This window comes from Trachypithecus francoisi, unplaced genomic scaffold, assembly GCF_009764315.1.
Source record: "Trachypithecus francoisi isolate TF-2019V2 unplaced genomic scaffold, Tfra_2.0 Lachesis_group15, whole genome shotgun sequence".
Taxonomy (NCBI): Eukaryota; Metazoa; Chordata; class Mammalia; order Primates; family Cercopithecidae; genus Trachypithecus; species Trachypithecus francoisi.
In genome coordinates this window covers 85,245,254-85,261,167 of record NW_022681460.1, presented here as the reverse complement: position 1 = coordinate 85,261,167, position 15,914 = coordinate 85,245,254, and the positions used below count along the sequence as shown (strand labels likewise).

Genomic DNA, 15,914 nt, shown 5'->3' with positions numbered 1-15,914 from the left:
AATAAATTATTTCAAGTTTTATTAAGAAAGATAACCATTATAGGCAGTAGAGAGCATACAAATCAAAATGTCTGAGAAAAATAAACAAATAGTAAAATGTTCACTTACCCATGATTATGTGCTAATCAAAATATGATGACCACATAATATAGTATTACCTTAAATACTCGAGTTAGGCAGCACATTTATAGGATGTCCCCTTGGTAAATAAATTATTGTACTAGTCTTTAAATAGGGTTACAAAGAAATTATTACTATTTTTTAAGACAGAGTCTCGCTCTGTTGCCTGGGCTGGAGTGCAGTGGCACAATCTCAGCTGACTGCAACCTCCACCTCCCAGGTTGAAGCAATTATCATGCCTCAGCCTCCTGAGTAGCTGGGATTACAGGCACACACCACCACACCCGGCTGAGTTTTGTATATTTAGTAGAGACGGGGTTTCACTATGTTGAACCTCGAACTCTTGATGTCAAGTGATCTGCCCACCTCAACCTCCTAAGTGCTGGGATTATTGGCGTGAGCCACCAAGCCTGGCCTAAGACATTATTATTATTATTATTATTGTTATTTTCAGATGGAGTCTCGCTTTGTCACCCAGGCTAGAGTGCAATGGCGCAGTCTCAGCTCACCTCCACCTCCTGGGTTCAAACGATTCTCCTGACTCAGTGTCCAGAGTAGCTGGAATTATAGGCGCCCTCCACCATACCTGGCTAATTGTTGTATTTTCAGTAGAGACGGAGTTTCACCATGTTGGCTAGGCTGGTCTTGAACTGCTGACCTCGTGATCCGCCTGCCTTGGTCTCTCAAAGTGCTGGGATTACAGGCATGAGCCACTGCGCCCGGCCGGGCCTAAGAAATTATTTTAAAAATTCTTATATTTCATGAGGAATGAAGCATGGCTGTAAGTTTATTTATATTCAAAACTAATTTGTTTAGACAACTACACCTTCTTTGAATTAATCTTAGGTTGATAAAAAGTTCTTGAATAGCTGAAGAATAATATATTAATATTTAGTTTATATCTGTATTTTAAAAGTAAATACATTTTACTTTCAATTTTTATTTACAAGTACAATATATATCACCACAAAAAAGTTAGATCTTGAAAAGGATTTTAGTTCTTAGGAATCGTTCCCATTATTCCTCTCCTCTCAATTCAGGTTTCATTGTGCAAATATTTTTTTCCAAGGTGTATTTGATTTGTCCTCCCGATGTCCTTAACCAGAAGGGAACCACAGAAGAAAACACTGCTGAAGACATTCATTCCCATTGCTTGCGTAGACCTGATTCACTAAGAAAATAGGAAAAGCTTAAATGAAAAACATTCTAGGGAAGTGACAAACCATATAAGGCAATGGGTGAGCCGCGATTGTGGGCGTAATTTTTTTCTCTCTCTCTTTCAACAGGGAGACACATCGCCTCTTCCTCCCACTGTCCCAGACTGTCTGCGGGCTGATGTCAGGGTTCCTCCTTCTGAGAGCCAAAAATGTTCCTTCTATTTAGCAGACCAGAATATCACCCACGGCTTCCTCTATCCTCCTGGTTAGTAGAACTCTTTTTTAGAGCAGTCGCTTAGAAAGCTCTCATCAGCTGGATGTGGCATGTGCCTTAAACATATACTCACCACCAAAACGACCTGCTTGGGCTAAGCTAGCTGCCTGAGACACTTCCAGTGGTTGTGGCTGGCCAGAGCAGCACAGCGGCTGTAATAAAGACTAAGACATTTTGCAGTGGGACCCACACAGCAGCTCTTATCTGGCCCAGATGTTTAGAGAGTTCGGCAGGCTTAAGTTTAATTTTAAAACTGAAGATTCTTTGCAGAAGGACACAAACATCTAAAAACCCATTTCTGCTGGCTCCTGCCCAAGCTAAGGTCTGCCTGGAGAATACAGCTGTGCCCGTGAAAAGAAATCAGGCTGGGTGTTTGCTTTGGCAGAACATATACTGAAACTGGAATGATACAGAGAAGATCACCAAATAAAATAAAATAAAATAAAATAAGAAATCAGGCTGGAATTTTGGCCTGTCGCTCATGCTGTAGGGCTAACAATTTCAAACTGCAGGTGAAGCAGGCAAATGAAATTTAAGTTTTTGTTGTTGTTGTTGTTGTTTTCGGAATGGATCTCTTTTGGGAACCTGCCAGAGCTAGTGTGATTTTCCTAAAACTCAAGCCATTTCCCTGTGCAACAGGAAATGTCATTTTTATTAACTTGCCTATGAGATTTTCAACAATTTCACCTTCTTAGAGATTTGTAAAGATTCTGAAATTTATAATGGGCAAAAAAGCTTAATGAAAGCAAGTAGCGTTATCAATTTAAAACTCCTAACAGAGTTAGGATAAATAAACTGATATGTTTTATGTATCTAGGTACAATCGGGGGTACCAAATTTATGTAAGCCCTGTGATAAACATTAAAAATTTGCAACAGGCCAGGTGCGGTGGCTCACACCTGTAGTCCCAGCACTTTGGGAGGCCAAAGTGGGTGGATCACCTTAGATCAGGAGTTCGAGACCAGCCTGGCCAACATAAGTGAAACCCTGTCCCATCTCTACTAAAAATAGAAAAATTAGCTGGGTTTGCTGGTGTGTACCTGTAGTACCAGCTATTCAGGAGGCTGAGGCATGAGAATGGCTTGAACCTGGTAGGCGGAGGCTGCAGTGGCCGAGATTGAGCCACTGACTCCAGCCTGGGTGACAGAGTGAGACTCTGTCTCAAAAAAAAAAAAAAAAGTTGCAACATTTTATTAATAAAATATTTGAAATTGGTGTATAAAATTGTATCTGTTAGGCTATAAGATATTAGTTAATACATCAATGTTCACCTGACAACGAATAAAATTAATAATTAAACAACTTGTCTCAAAAAATTAAGGATACGGCCAGACATGGTGGCTCATGCTCATAATTCTAGCACTTTGGAAGGTCGAGGCAGGAGGATCACTGGCTCAGGAGTTTGAGACCAGCCTGGGCAATATAGTGAGACCTTGTCAGTTAGAAAAAAATAGTAATAATCAGGATAAAATGAAACTCTCTTCTAACGCTCCAGTATAAATTCCAATTATTTATTAAAAATAGAAGTTCTATTACTAGCAGGTTCTTATTTTCCTCTAAAACAGAGGTAATGTTATGTTGATTGCCTTTCCAACTTTCAGGGCTTAGTTAAAAAGGTAGAAGAGGCTTTTTGTGGAGTCGGAGAACTATAAACACCATGTGAAATCTTAAGAAAAAAGAGCTACTTGTTTCTTCGTGTCTTTTGGTGTCTACTTATTGGCCTCTCATTGAGGAATTAGTTACCCAGGCAGGATGGTGCATGCCTGTAATCCCACCTACTCGGGAGGCTGACGCAGGGGGGATCACTTGAGTGCAGGAGCTCGAGATCAGCCTGGGTAAAATGGCAAGACTCTGCCTCAATAGTAATTAAAAAAAAAAGAATTAATTAGGATATCCAAGTATAGTTTAAGTGTAAAAAGTATTGTAATAGAAACTTCATATAAGTGGAAATGTGCACTATTTGTGTTCCTGTGACTTCCTTATTTCACTCAGTGTCCTCAGGTTTCATTCATGTTCTTATACATTACAGAATCTAAAATAGTCCAATTCATAGAATCAGAGAGTGAAATGGTGGTTGCCAAGGGCTGGGGGAGGGAGGAATGGGGAGTTCCTACTTAATGCACATAAAGTTTCAGTTAAGCAAGATAAATAAGCTCTGGGGATCTTCTGTACAGTATTGTATCTAGAGTCAACAGTACTTAAAAAGTTGTTAACAGAGTAGATCTCATGTTAAGTGTTCTTACCAAAATGAAATTAAATGAAAAAGGATTTGAATAAACATTTATAGGTTTGCAGCTTTTAATCCTCACAATAATTCTGTGAGACAGATGCCATGAGACGAAGTACAGAGGGATGCAGCACTTTGCCCGAGGGGTGCAGTTGTGAGCAGCAGAGCTGGGGTTCCCACCTGGGCTATCTGCTTCCAGAGCACACTCGCTGAACACTCACTGTGCTAGACAGCACAGCCATAAATCCTGAGAGCTCATGATTTGTGGTGTTCCCTTCAGCAGTCTCTGTATTAGTCAGTTCTCATACTAATAAAGGCATACCCGAGACTGGATAATTTACAAAGAAAAGGGGTTTAGGCCGGGGGCGGTGGCTCAAGCCTGTAATCCCAGCACTTTGGGAGGCCGAGATGGGGGGATCACGAGGTCAGGAGATCGAGACCATCCTGGCTAACACGGTGAAACCCCGTCTCTACTAAAAAATACAAAACACTAGCCAGGCGAGGTGGCGGGCGCCTGTAGTCCCAGCTACTCGGGAGGCTGAGGCAGGAGAATGGCGTAAACCCGGGAGGCAGAGCTTGCAGTGAGCTGAGATCCGGCCACTGCACTCCAGCCCGGGCGACAGAGCGAGACTCCGTCTCAAAAAAAAAAAAAAAAAGAAAAGGGGTTTAATGGACTCACAGTTCCACATGGCTGGTGATGCCTCACAATCATTAGGGAAGACGAAGGAAGAGCAAAGAGACATCTTACATGGCGGCAGGCATGTGTGTGTGGGGGAACTCCTCTTTATAAAACCATCAGATCTCGTCAGACTTACTCACTATCACGAGAACAGCATGGGAAAGACCCGCCCCCTTGATTCAATTACCTCGTACCGGGTCCCTCCCACAACATGTGGGAATTACAGGTGCTACAATTTAAGATGAGACTGAGAGGGACACAGCCAAACCATATCAGTCTCTATCAAGTAAAAACTCATTTTCTTCAGAAAATTTTATTTTGGAAGACAGCTATCTATAATAACATTATTATTTTGTGCACTACCAATAACTACGCATATATATCTGGCATTCTGTTTGTTTCCTAGGACTGCTGGAACAAATTACCAAAAAAGATTGAGTTAAAACAAAAATGTATTATCTCACAGTTCTGGAGATCAGAAGGCTAAAGTCAAGGTGTTGACAGCCATGCTCTTTTTGAAGGCTCTAGGGGAAAATCCTTCCTTGTCTCTCCCAGCTTCTGGTAGCTCCAGGCATTTCTTGGCATGTACTGGTATCACTCAAACCTCTGCCTCCATCTTAACAAGACCTTCTCCCCTGTGTTTCTCCTCTTCCCAAATCTCCTTCTCCTTATTAAGACACTAGTCACTGGATTTGCAGTCCACCCCTAAATCCAGGAGAGTCTCATCTAGAGACTCCTAGCTACATCCACAAAGACCTATTTCCAAATAAGTTTATATTCACAGGGATGAAAGGAATGGTTAGGACTTGGATGTAGCTTTTTTGGATCACACTTCAACCCACTACAGACATAAAACTGCCTGCATTATTAATGACTTCTGTTAGAAAGTACTATTTCTGTACTTTGACTGTTAATAAATTTATATTAATATGTAATAGTAATAGGCCTATTGTGCAGTATGTTATATTTTCTCTTATAGCTAGATCTAATAAGATCCATGTGTTTTGCAGCCATCAATAGAACTTCTGATAGCCAATATGATGCTTTAATTATGAGCAATTTGGTACCTATGTATGAAGAATTCAGAAGTAAGTATGTATTTAGAGTATTAATTTTAAAATAGTTAAGTGACTCCCTGAACTTCCAAACTAAACGCATTTTTTAAATTGCAATTTGTTCCTGCAATTTAAGGTCATTTTGTTCTAATGGTTTAAATATAGGTACAGGAAGGATCCCTCACATAGATTCTTTTCAACTTTGACTTTGAGTGACTTGTTGCTAGAATTCTGATAATTTGTTTTTAACCCTTAATTTGATTAGTGCCACTCACTAAAAGTAAATAAAAGGTAAATATTCATCCCCAGAGTAATAATTAATCAGGCAACATATGTGTTCTGATTATTTTTAACACTCGCTGTCCCATAAGCAACTCAGCCCTAGGGAGAAATTTGGAGGCATATTTAACTGTAATTTCAAGACTATAACTACAACAACAAAAAGCTATCATCAATGTAGCTGTTTATTTTTTGCTTGTGAAGCCTGTTCTAGAGAATTACCCAATCACCACTGACAATGATGAAAGCAGAATTTCATGCTATTTAAATGTACTTGTCTATAATAGAAAATATTGTCACGTTCAACTGAAGTAGACATTTTAAGCACTTTATTGTTTTATTTTTAGAAATGTGGGACTACTTCCACAGTGTTCTTCTTATAAAACACGCCACAGAAAGAAATGGAGTAAATGTGGTTAGTGGACCAATATTTGATTATAATTATGATGGCCATTTTGATGCTCCAGACGAAATTACCAAGTAAGTGTTTGACTTTTTGATTTATCAATAGGTCTCATGAGGGGAAATTCCAATATTTTAAGTAAAGCTTAGTACTTTAAATATTACATAATACATTCATAGACAAATGTTATTGTTGACTATTTTCAATCTAGTCTATCTAAATATTTAGGAGAAAACTTATATTGCAAACAATTTAAACTAAGGGGCAAAGAAAACACTTCCTGGAAAAGTTTAGCAAAAATTTCATTTGGAAAATTGCTAAATTAATGGGCAAAGATAACATGAAATTTTGTAAAGGCTAAAGAGGTAGAGAAAACTTGATGTACTATCAGTGAATATAAAACCAATCTAACAATAAATGAAAAAAAAGTCAAGTAAAGACTAAGGTAAATTTTACAAGAATAGTGAAAAGTCATGTAAAGACTAAGGTAAATTTTACAAGAATAGTGAACAATTCATAAAAGCATTTCCCAGGAGACACTGTAGGTAAATTTCATGATGCAGAGAACTAGTCCTAACTAAACTGTACATTTTAGTACTTAGCCTGGTCATAACAGGTTGCTAAGAATTAGTTTTGAATGCAGAGCACAGTAATAGAGTTTTAGAGAAGTTTCATCTACCATTTCTCTTTATTATCAAAACATATGAAGGACCAAACTAAACAACTATACTAAGCCTAGATTATGTAAAGCAATGATTTCTACCTGTACCTTCTGATAAAGTAACATTTATGACTACTAAGTATGTGGCCTTTTCCTATTTTTTTCACCATGTCTTTATTTCAATATTGAATGCATACTGAATCAATATTTCAGTATTGACTCTATCTTTCACAATTTCTTAATTCTAATAATTCTAACTTTGACAGCATTTTACTATATGCTAGGTACTTTTTAAAGAACTCACATATACATCAGTTAAACCGCAAAGATACCCTAGTTAGGTTCCATTAGCCCCCAGTTAGAGTTAAAGAAACTGAGGTTAAACAATTTATCTAAATTCTGCAACTAATAAGTGGTAAAGCCAGAATATGAACCTGGACGGCCTGGCTCTGAGTCCATGTTCTAAATCACAGTAATACACTTCTATTTATACCAGCTTGCATTCCTTTGGTGGAATCAGATTTTGCACTTAAAACTTTTGAAAACACTTTCATGTTCATTATCTGAAACCAAAGTACTGTCATATCAGTTGTATGGATTTATCCCCATGTCTACACTGTGAAGTTGATAGCACAGAATCACATCCTTGGAAAGCTGAGGAATCTCGGTAAATGATAGAATTAGAGGATGAGTAAAAGTCCAAACATTTCGTGGAAGTGCACGGCTGGAGGTGGAATCTGGGCTCCTTCATTCTCAGCTTCTGCTGTATTAGTAAACACTACTGTGAAGTATGAAGTCAACAAAACGAGGAAATGCAGGAGGCAGAATATCATGCTCTGCTTCTTTTTTTTCTTTTTTTTGTAGTCTAATATTTTTTCATGTTAGAATGACCAAGCTTGGACTTCTGCTGTAATCTCTATTCTGGCTGATGGGAGTAAAGAATATGTAAGACTTTGTGGTTTTTATTCATTACTTTCTTTTACTATATTTTTACTTTGGCATTTCTTTAAAACTATATGAAGACATTTATTGACCTGGTGCAGTGTCTCATGCCTGTCATGCCAACACACTGAGAGGCTGAGGTGGGAGGATCATTTGAGCCCAGGAGTTTAAGACCAGCTTGGGCAACAAAGTGAGAAACCATCTCTATTAAAAAAAAAAATTCCAAAGTACCATTAGAAGTAAATATATGTGTGTGTGTGTGTGTGTGTGTGTGTGTGTGTCTTTACATAGTTTTTTTTCATATATATTTGCATATTTATACCAGCTTGTATTCCTTTGGTGGAGTCAGATTTTGCACTTAAAACTTTGCATGCAAGTTATTTAAAAAGTACCTAGCATATAGTAAAATGCTGTCAAACTTAGAATTATACGAATGATTGTTTTACATATATATGAAAAAACTATGTAAACACACTTATCACCTTTAGAAACAAAAGTGTAATAACATCAAAACATGTTTTCAATTATGTTTTGTAAGACATATAGTGGACACTGACATTCCCATCCCAACGCACTACTTTGTGGTGCTGACCAGTTGTAAAAACAAGAGCCACACACCGGAAAACTGCCCTGGGTGGCTGGACGTCCTACCCTTTATCATCCCTCACCGACCTACCAACGTGGAAAGCTGTCCTGTGAGTATGCTTTGGGAGGGTCCAGGACATGAGAAAATGAGTCAGAGCTCTTTTGGGCTCTCATAAAAGTGGCTCTAAAATGTATTTTCTTAAGTGTTTCATGGGAAAGTTGTAATACTTCATTTTTAGGCTTTTCCTTAGACTATTGATCTCTATGTAATTAATATCAATTAAACATATACTGCATAGTTGAACATATGTATACCTCATGTATTTTATTTATATGTTTTATTCACATTCACTAAGAATGAAAGAGATGAAATCTTGTTAATCTCTTTTTTCTTTTTTATTTATAACATGAAAATTGTATGTATTATGAGGTATAGTGGGATGTTTAAATGCATGCATACTTTGTATACTGATGAAATCAGGATGATTAGCATATCTACTACTTTAAACATTTATCATTTCTTTGTGGTAATAACACTCAAAGTCCTCTCTTCTAGCTATCTTGAAATATACAATACATTGTTATTAACTACAGCCACTCTACTATGTAATAGAAACACCAGAACTTATTTTTATTTTGGTCACAAATCTTAAAGTTATTCCCAATGTTATCACTAAATTAATATTTCTGAATGAGTATGTACATGTAAAAATTCCATCAACTTGAGCCATGAGGTGTGAAATTGATTATACACATGCACACACAAATACACACAGTTCAAGTAACATTCTTTTTTAAACATCATTTATTAGGCTACCTCAAAATCCTTTTTGGATCAAGGCAGATTATATGTAAGTAGTTAATTCAACTTGCATATAAATTCCTTATAGAAAAAATATGTATACTGGAACTTAGGTTTTACTGAAGTCATTCAACAAATATATTGAGTACCTATTAAGCATACAGTATCATGATAGAAACTCTTTAGAATGCACAAAGGAGGAACACATTGTCCCTGCTTTTAAAGAGCTCATATATAACTTCAATTTATATATGAGATATAGACACACAATTTAGTCAGTCAACAATGCAAGAATTATTCTAAAAACTAAAAAATAAAAGAGGTTGCAAAGTTGGGATCAACGGACAATTAATGTTAAAAGGATTTAATATTTGAAATTAAAATCACATTTGGCTGGAATGATCAATAAAAATTTTATAAAATAAGGTGTAAGTAGGGCTGTGCCCAAAGGATGGATAGAATTTGAATATATTGAGAAGACTACGAAGAGTCTTCCATGGAGGGTGGGTATGAAGAATGAAGAGGATTTAGTAACTGATTGGATACAAGAGCCCCCACCCCAAAAGGAAACTCAAAGATGAATCAGATTTGAATGTTGGTAATTAGGAAAAAGGCAGAAAGAGGAAAGTTAGGAATGAGAACTTTTTGGTTGGTAGATAGGATCAGCTAAAGCTAGGCATTTTAAGTTTGTGGAAATGGGTATTGATGTGGAAAGTCCCATAGGCAATTAGAGCCTGAGAATTAAAGCTTGGGATCTAGGCCAGATTGGGATTCATCTATATCTTTCAGGTATTCAACACATGAGTGCCTTCACCATGCTGTGCACTATAGAAGGTACTCACAATTAGAAATCCAGGAAAACATTAGAAGAAAGAGATAAGTGATGTAAGAGAGGGACAGATAAACTGCTATAGTAGGATTTCAAAGGAGAATTATTTCCTGACAGGGAGGGTGACATTTCAGTTGGGTCATGCAGATACAATTTTACTTGAGTGTTTAAATTGTTTAACGAAGGTGGCCAAGTTTAAAGGCTGAATAGTGAGGCACTCACTATTCTTAAAATGAGGAAGAAGAGTTTCTAAACAGGAAACTATCAGGATATGTTGTTGAACTGAATCCCTTCCTACTTTTCCTGTCAGCATTTTATTTGGTTGAGACAAGGGTAAGCCATTATTCTTTACTTCCTCTTCCAATGACAGACATCAATGACTGATATGGTGTGGTACTCTACCATGAAATCCGGATTAAACTGTTCGTTATTACAGAGGTTCTAGGTAGACATAATGGAGTGATTACAATGAGTACACAAAGAAAAAAACATTTGCTATTCCTGGTCTGGGCCCTTTTGACCTTCTATTAGGACTCTTGAAAATGAATCTTAAGTAGATATGTGGTCTCCTCTTCTCTTTTCATTTGTCAGTGTGCACTACTACCAACTTACTCATCTTAAAATTTAGTTTATATTTTGTCATAGCCTCTCACCCCAAAACTTTTAATTATGCTGAACAATAACAACAAAATACAAAGGAGCAAACAAAAACAACTTTCAGCCTGTACTTAAGTCTCTTCACAATTTACCCTCAATTGACCTTACAGGCTAATGTTCCAGGCCAACGGGAGCCCTTGAAATTACTTGAGCACATCTTGAGTTTGCTTACCTCATCACTGTTGCCTATGTTCTTCTCTCCTCTATAATTCCCTTCTTTTACATCTGCTAAAAATTCCACCTGTGAGTCAAGGTAAAGTGCAAATAATATGAAGCTTTCCTTGATTATTCAAAGTAGAAGTGATCTCTCCAAAATTAATAGAGCATCATCTCTATTGAATAGGACATCATCAGTAATAAATTGGACATATCCAAGATTTTGAGGAATTTGCAGTATAGTAATAAGAATGTGACATCTATACAGATAATTATGAGACAAAATGCAATGAGTATAAAGCAAACTTAAGCCAAACTATGATTATAAAAGAGTTTGCAAAGTTAATAAGAGCAGCTGTCAATTAGATATGGGTGAGGAAAAGGCAAGATGAGAGAGAGGCAAAGATGACTAAAAATCCAGGGCATGACTAACCAGGAAATGTATACCACACATGATCTTTTGTTTTGAGAAGGATGGATTTGCTCTTGATGGTCTTCAGTTTGACAGACTAGTTGAATATTTAGGAGGATATATGGGAAATAGTATAAAATAGAACTTAAATACATGGATTTTGGAGTTGGACATCCTGGGTTCAGTGAATGACTTGGTTTCTTTAGGTAAGTATGTTAGTTTCCTCATCTGTTATATCTAATAAGGATAAAATATTCACCTCCTTTTATGAAGTTTGTAAAGATAAAACAAAATAATCTATATAAAACCCTAAGACTTCCCAATATAAAAAAAGGTGGCTATTATAAAGGAATCATATCTTATGATAAAGTTACATTCTAAAGTCAACAGAGGCCAGGCACAGTAGCTCACACCTGTAATCACAGCACTTTGGGAGGCCGAGGCAGGCACATCACCTGAGGTCAGGAGGTCGAGACCAGCCTGGCCAACATGGTGAGACCCCATCTCTACTAAAAATACAAAAATTAGGCCAGGTGTGATGGTGCATGCCTGTCATCCGAGCTACTCGGGAGGCTGAGGCAGGATAATTTATTGAAACTGGAAAGTAGAGGTTGCAGTGAGTGGAGATTGCACCACTGCACTCCAGCCTGGCCAACAGAACAAGACTCTGTCTTAAAATAAAATAAAATAAAGTAGTCAATAGAGAGTGAAATTGAATCTCCTATATGCAAATCATCCAGAAAGTATAGTACATTCACAAACTGTTTCTTAGTAAGTCTAAACCAGCCAATATTTCCAATAGCATTTGGATAGGTAATTGTGCTTTGATGCACCTGATAAAATAGATGGCTTGCTTTAAACATTGCATTGTATGAAAACTCTGTACTTTAAGTATTTGAATTACACAATGTACAGAAGTACTCCCACTATTAAGAGGTTAGAGGGAACTGAGATCAAGCTATAGGAATGATAGATTCACAATTTTGTCCCACACTTGGTATAAGGCATTAGATCATATTTTCTTATTTATTTTGTCCTTTCCTTGTTCCTTTCATCTTTTCTTCCCTCCTTTTCCCTTTTCCCTCCTTCTGTCATCTTTGTACTGTTAAATTTCTGTCAGATAAATGAGAATGTAGCCATGAGTTCAAGTGACTTTCCTTGTAAGTTACTCAGCAGATATGGAACTTGGAGGAGAAATCAGAACTGCAGATCTAGATTTGGGATTAAATCATGGGTGTGAAATACAATTGCCAAAGGGGAGAAAGTGGAAAGAAAAGATCCCAAATCAAATGGAGGAAAATGTCTATGCTTCCAGGAAGTATAGTCATCTGAGGAAACAGAAGGTATTATCAAACAAGTAAACAGTACAACTGTGGATAACAAAGGAGGAAATTCAGAAGCTACCTGAGGTAGCTAACTAATTGAAAAGTCTGAGGACACCCCATTCAGTGAGGTCATCATTGACAAAGTAGTTGCATTAGCATGATAGCAGCAATCACCGGACTGTAGTGGCTAAGGAAAGAGAATAAGAACGTGGATAGGGCAGAAAAATGCTGAAATCAATTTTGTCTCAAAAAATGAGTTGTATTTTGGGTATATACAATACACTTAATTCTGTAACAGGTCATTTGTACACACACACGTACCCCCGTCCACACACATATATTAATATCAAAGTATATTTCAATATAGTTCATAAAACTGTGTAGCCTATTCTATTGGCATGGACTGGTGCAACGAGGGCAGTTGTCTACAGCTGGCTTCTGTTCAGATTAGTTGGTGCCAGCGACTTACTCAGTGTTAAATACCTTAAGTATCGTCTCTGCATAAGTATAGTTTTGTGCTATGCTTTGTGGTCATTTCCCTGCAAATTTAAAAGAGGGAAGACTGCCAGGTACTGGGTAAACATTTAGTTGGATGGATGCCAAATAAGTCAGGAGAGAGTAGAGTCATATAAACCAAATGGGAGAAAACGTTATGGAAAAAAGTGATCAAAGATATTAGGTGCTACTGAAATGTGCAATGGTAAAGGCAGAATAGAAAGACTTTGAATTAGACTCCCATTGAAAGAATGAACTCAAACTAACATAGTGAATTTTTTTTTTTTTTTTTTTTTAAATATTAGCTCGCTTTGTGAATCTGACACAAGTGCTGTAGAGGTTAGGAACAAAAAGTATTTCCTCTTATACTTCCTCTGGCTCAGATAGTGGCTATCTGTATTAAGCCTGCATACTTAAACAAGTAAACCACTGCGTCGAAGTCAAATGAGAATCATGAAAATACAGTAATCTGATTAAACAAACTCCGAAACTTTCTTATTATGTGAAAAGTTAACTGAACTTTAGCAATATCATATGAATACCAGAAAATTATTATTTATAATAAAGAATAAAGAATGTGATAGAAACCCATGTTTCTAAATTATTGAACTAACTTTCATATTGTAAAAACAATCCAAAATAAAACGGTCGAGAAATAACTGAAAAGATGCACAAATATAACAATAGTCAGCATAATAAAATATAAATGGCATAAAACACTATTTTACACCCATGGTTTGGCAAAGATGTGGGGAAACGGGAATTATCTTTTACTGCCTACGGAACTGTAAATTGGTATGAAGACTGAGGAGTGCTGGGTTTAATATCTGATAAAGTTAAAATTTAATGTATTCCGTCACGCGTGGTGGCTTATGCCTGGAATCCCAGCACTTTGGGAGGCCAAGGCAGGTGGATCACCTGAGATCAGGAGTTTAAGACCAGCCTGGCCAATGTGGTGAAACCCCATCTCTACTAAAAATATTAAAAAATTAGCTAGGTATGGTGGTGGGTGCCTGTAATCCCAGCTACTTGGGAGGCTGAGGCTGGAGAATTGCTTGAACCTGGGAGGTGGAGGTTGCAGTGAGCTGAGATCACACCATTGCACTCCAGCCTGGGTGACAGAGTGACAATGTCAAAAAAAAAAAAAAAAGAAATTGAATGTACTCTATGGCCCAGCAATTTTATTAACATATCCTAGAAACTCATGCTCTTGAACACAGGAGGCTTATACCAAGTTATTTATTATAGCATTATTTATAATAAAAATTTTATCAACACGAAATGAAAAATTTAATTGTGCTGCATTTAAATGAGGAAATATCAAACCACAGCTAAGAACAAGTCACTTAACAAGACCTAGATATATCACTATAGATTACAAACATTAATACCGAATGAAAAAAATTTGTAGAATACCATTTATAATATTAACATAAGTTTAAAGACTCATCAGTACTGCATATTGTATAGTGATGTACAGTAAAAGTTTGAAAAAACAGACTGGGATTCGCCCTGATATAAAGATGTTTAGTTCTGAACAGAGGAGCATTGGGGACTTAACTTCATCTGCAATATTTAATTTCATTAAAAAATTTATATCTGAAGTAAACATAAAAATGGATAAATTTTGAATACTGTGTTCTATGTTAGTTATAGTATACTTTGTACTTTTGTTTTCTTTTTATTTTTAAAAACTAAATTTAGCTGTATCAAATTAAGATTTAAGGAGATAAATATCATTGGCAAAAAGACAACTTCTAAGCAATAAAAATATTTCTGTTCATGAAAAATACCGCCTTGCGAAAAAGAAAGTGTTGTGCTTTTCTTTTTCAGGAAGGTAAACTGGAAGCTCTTTGGGTTGAAGAAAGATTTACAGCTCACATTGCCCGGGTCCGTGATGTAGAGCTTCTCACTGGGCTTGACTTCTATCAGGATAAAGTGCAACCTGTCTCTGAAATTTTGCAACTAAAGACATATTTACCAACATTTGAAACCACTATTTAACTTAATAATGTCTACTTAATGTATAATTTACTGTATAAAGTAATTTTGGAAAAATGTAAATGATTTTTTCTGGAGATTTATAAAATAAAGTTTTTTATTATTCCTTAAGTCCCCTAAAAGCCATAATTTTTATTATTCCCTTTTCTCTTTTTCATTTCTATGAATATGTATTATTTTAAAGTTATATTTTTCACACAGAGATGATGCTATCTTACACCTTCCCTTTTTTGTTGGGTTTTTAAACTCTAATCTCATGACAGATTATACCTTCCTTATTACATGTTTTATCTCAGAATCTTTGAATATATTTTTCTGCCCAGAATTATCTAAACAAAAGAGAGAACAAAAGCAGTATGTCTCACTTGGGAACTGAATCAGCTCTAAATCAGTTTTGTCACAAAACTTTTTGTATTTGATTGGCAATACTGATTAAAATTTAAAATGCACAGAACTTTTACGCTGTAATTTCACCTGTAAAAACTGTCCCAACAGATGTGCTTGACACAAATGCATGAAAATGACATCTTTTATGATAGCAAAAAACAGAAAACAACCTAAAAGACTGGTTAAACAAATTATGAAATTTGTTTTGTTGAACAAATATTGTTCCATCTCTATAAAGACAGAAGTAGATCTATATATATCTTGAATGTATCACTACTGTTAAGTGAGAAAGCAAGTGGTAGAACAATGTATGTAGCCTACTGTCATTTTTCAGGGATCAGCAAACTTTTCCATAAGGGACTAGATGGTAAATTTTTTAGGCCATACAGTCTCTGTTACAACTACTTACTCTGCTGTGGCATCAAGAAAGCAGTCATAGATAATACAAAAAAGAAATAAGAGTGATTG

General features: G+C 36.4%; 1 protein-coding gene across 2 annotated transcripts in view; it reads left to right on the top strand.

Moving 5' to 3' along the window:
• Window positions 1-15,181, top strand: part of ENPP3 (ectonucleotide pyrophosphatase/phosphodiesterase 3) — a 100,758-nt gene extending 85,577 nt beyond the window's left edge. For both annotated transcript variants that reach the window (XM_033235444.1, XM_033235443.1), the window contains exons 22-26: window positions 1,407-1,542; window positions 5,468-5,545; window positions 6,139-6,271; window positions 8,336-8,492; window positions 14,892-15,181. In XM_033235444.1, coding sequence (XP_033091335.1) covers window positions 1,407-1,542; window positions 5,468-5,545; window positions 6,139-6,271; window positions 8,336-8,492; window positions 14,892-15,062 — 675 coding nt within the window. In that variant the 3' untranslated portion in view covers window positions 15,063-15,181. The remainder of the gene's footprint in view (window positions 1-1,406; window positions 1,543-5,467; window positions 5,546-6,138; window positions 6,272-8,335; window positions 8,493-14,891) is intronic.
• Window positions 15,182-15,914: the final 733 nt, after the last annotated feature.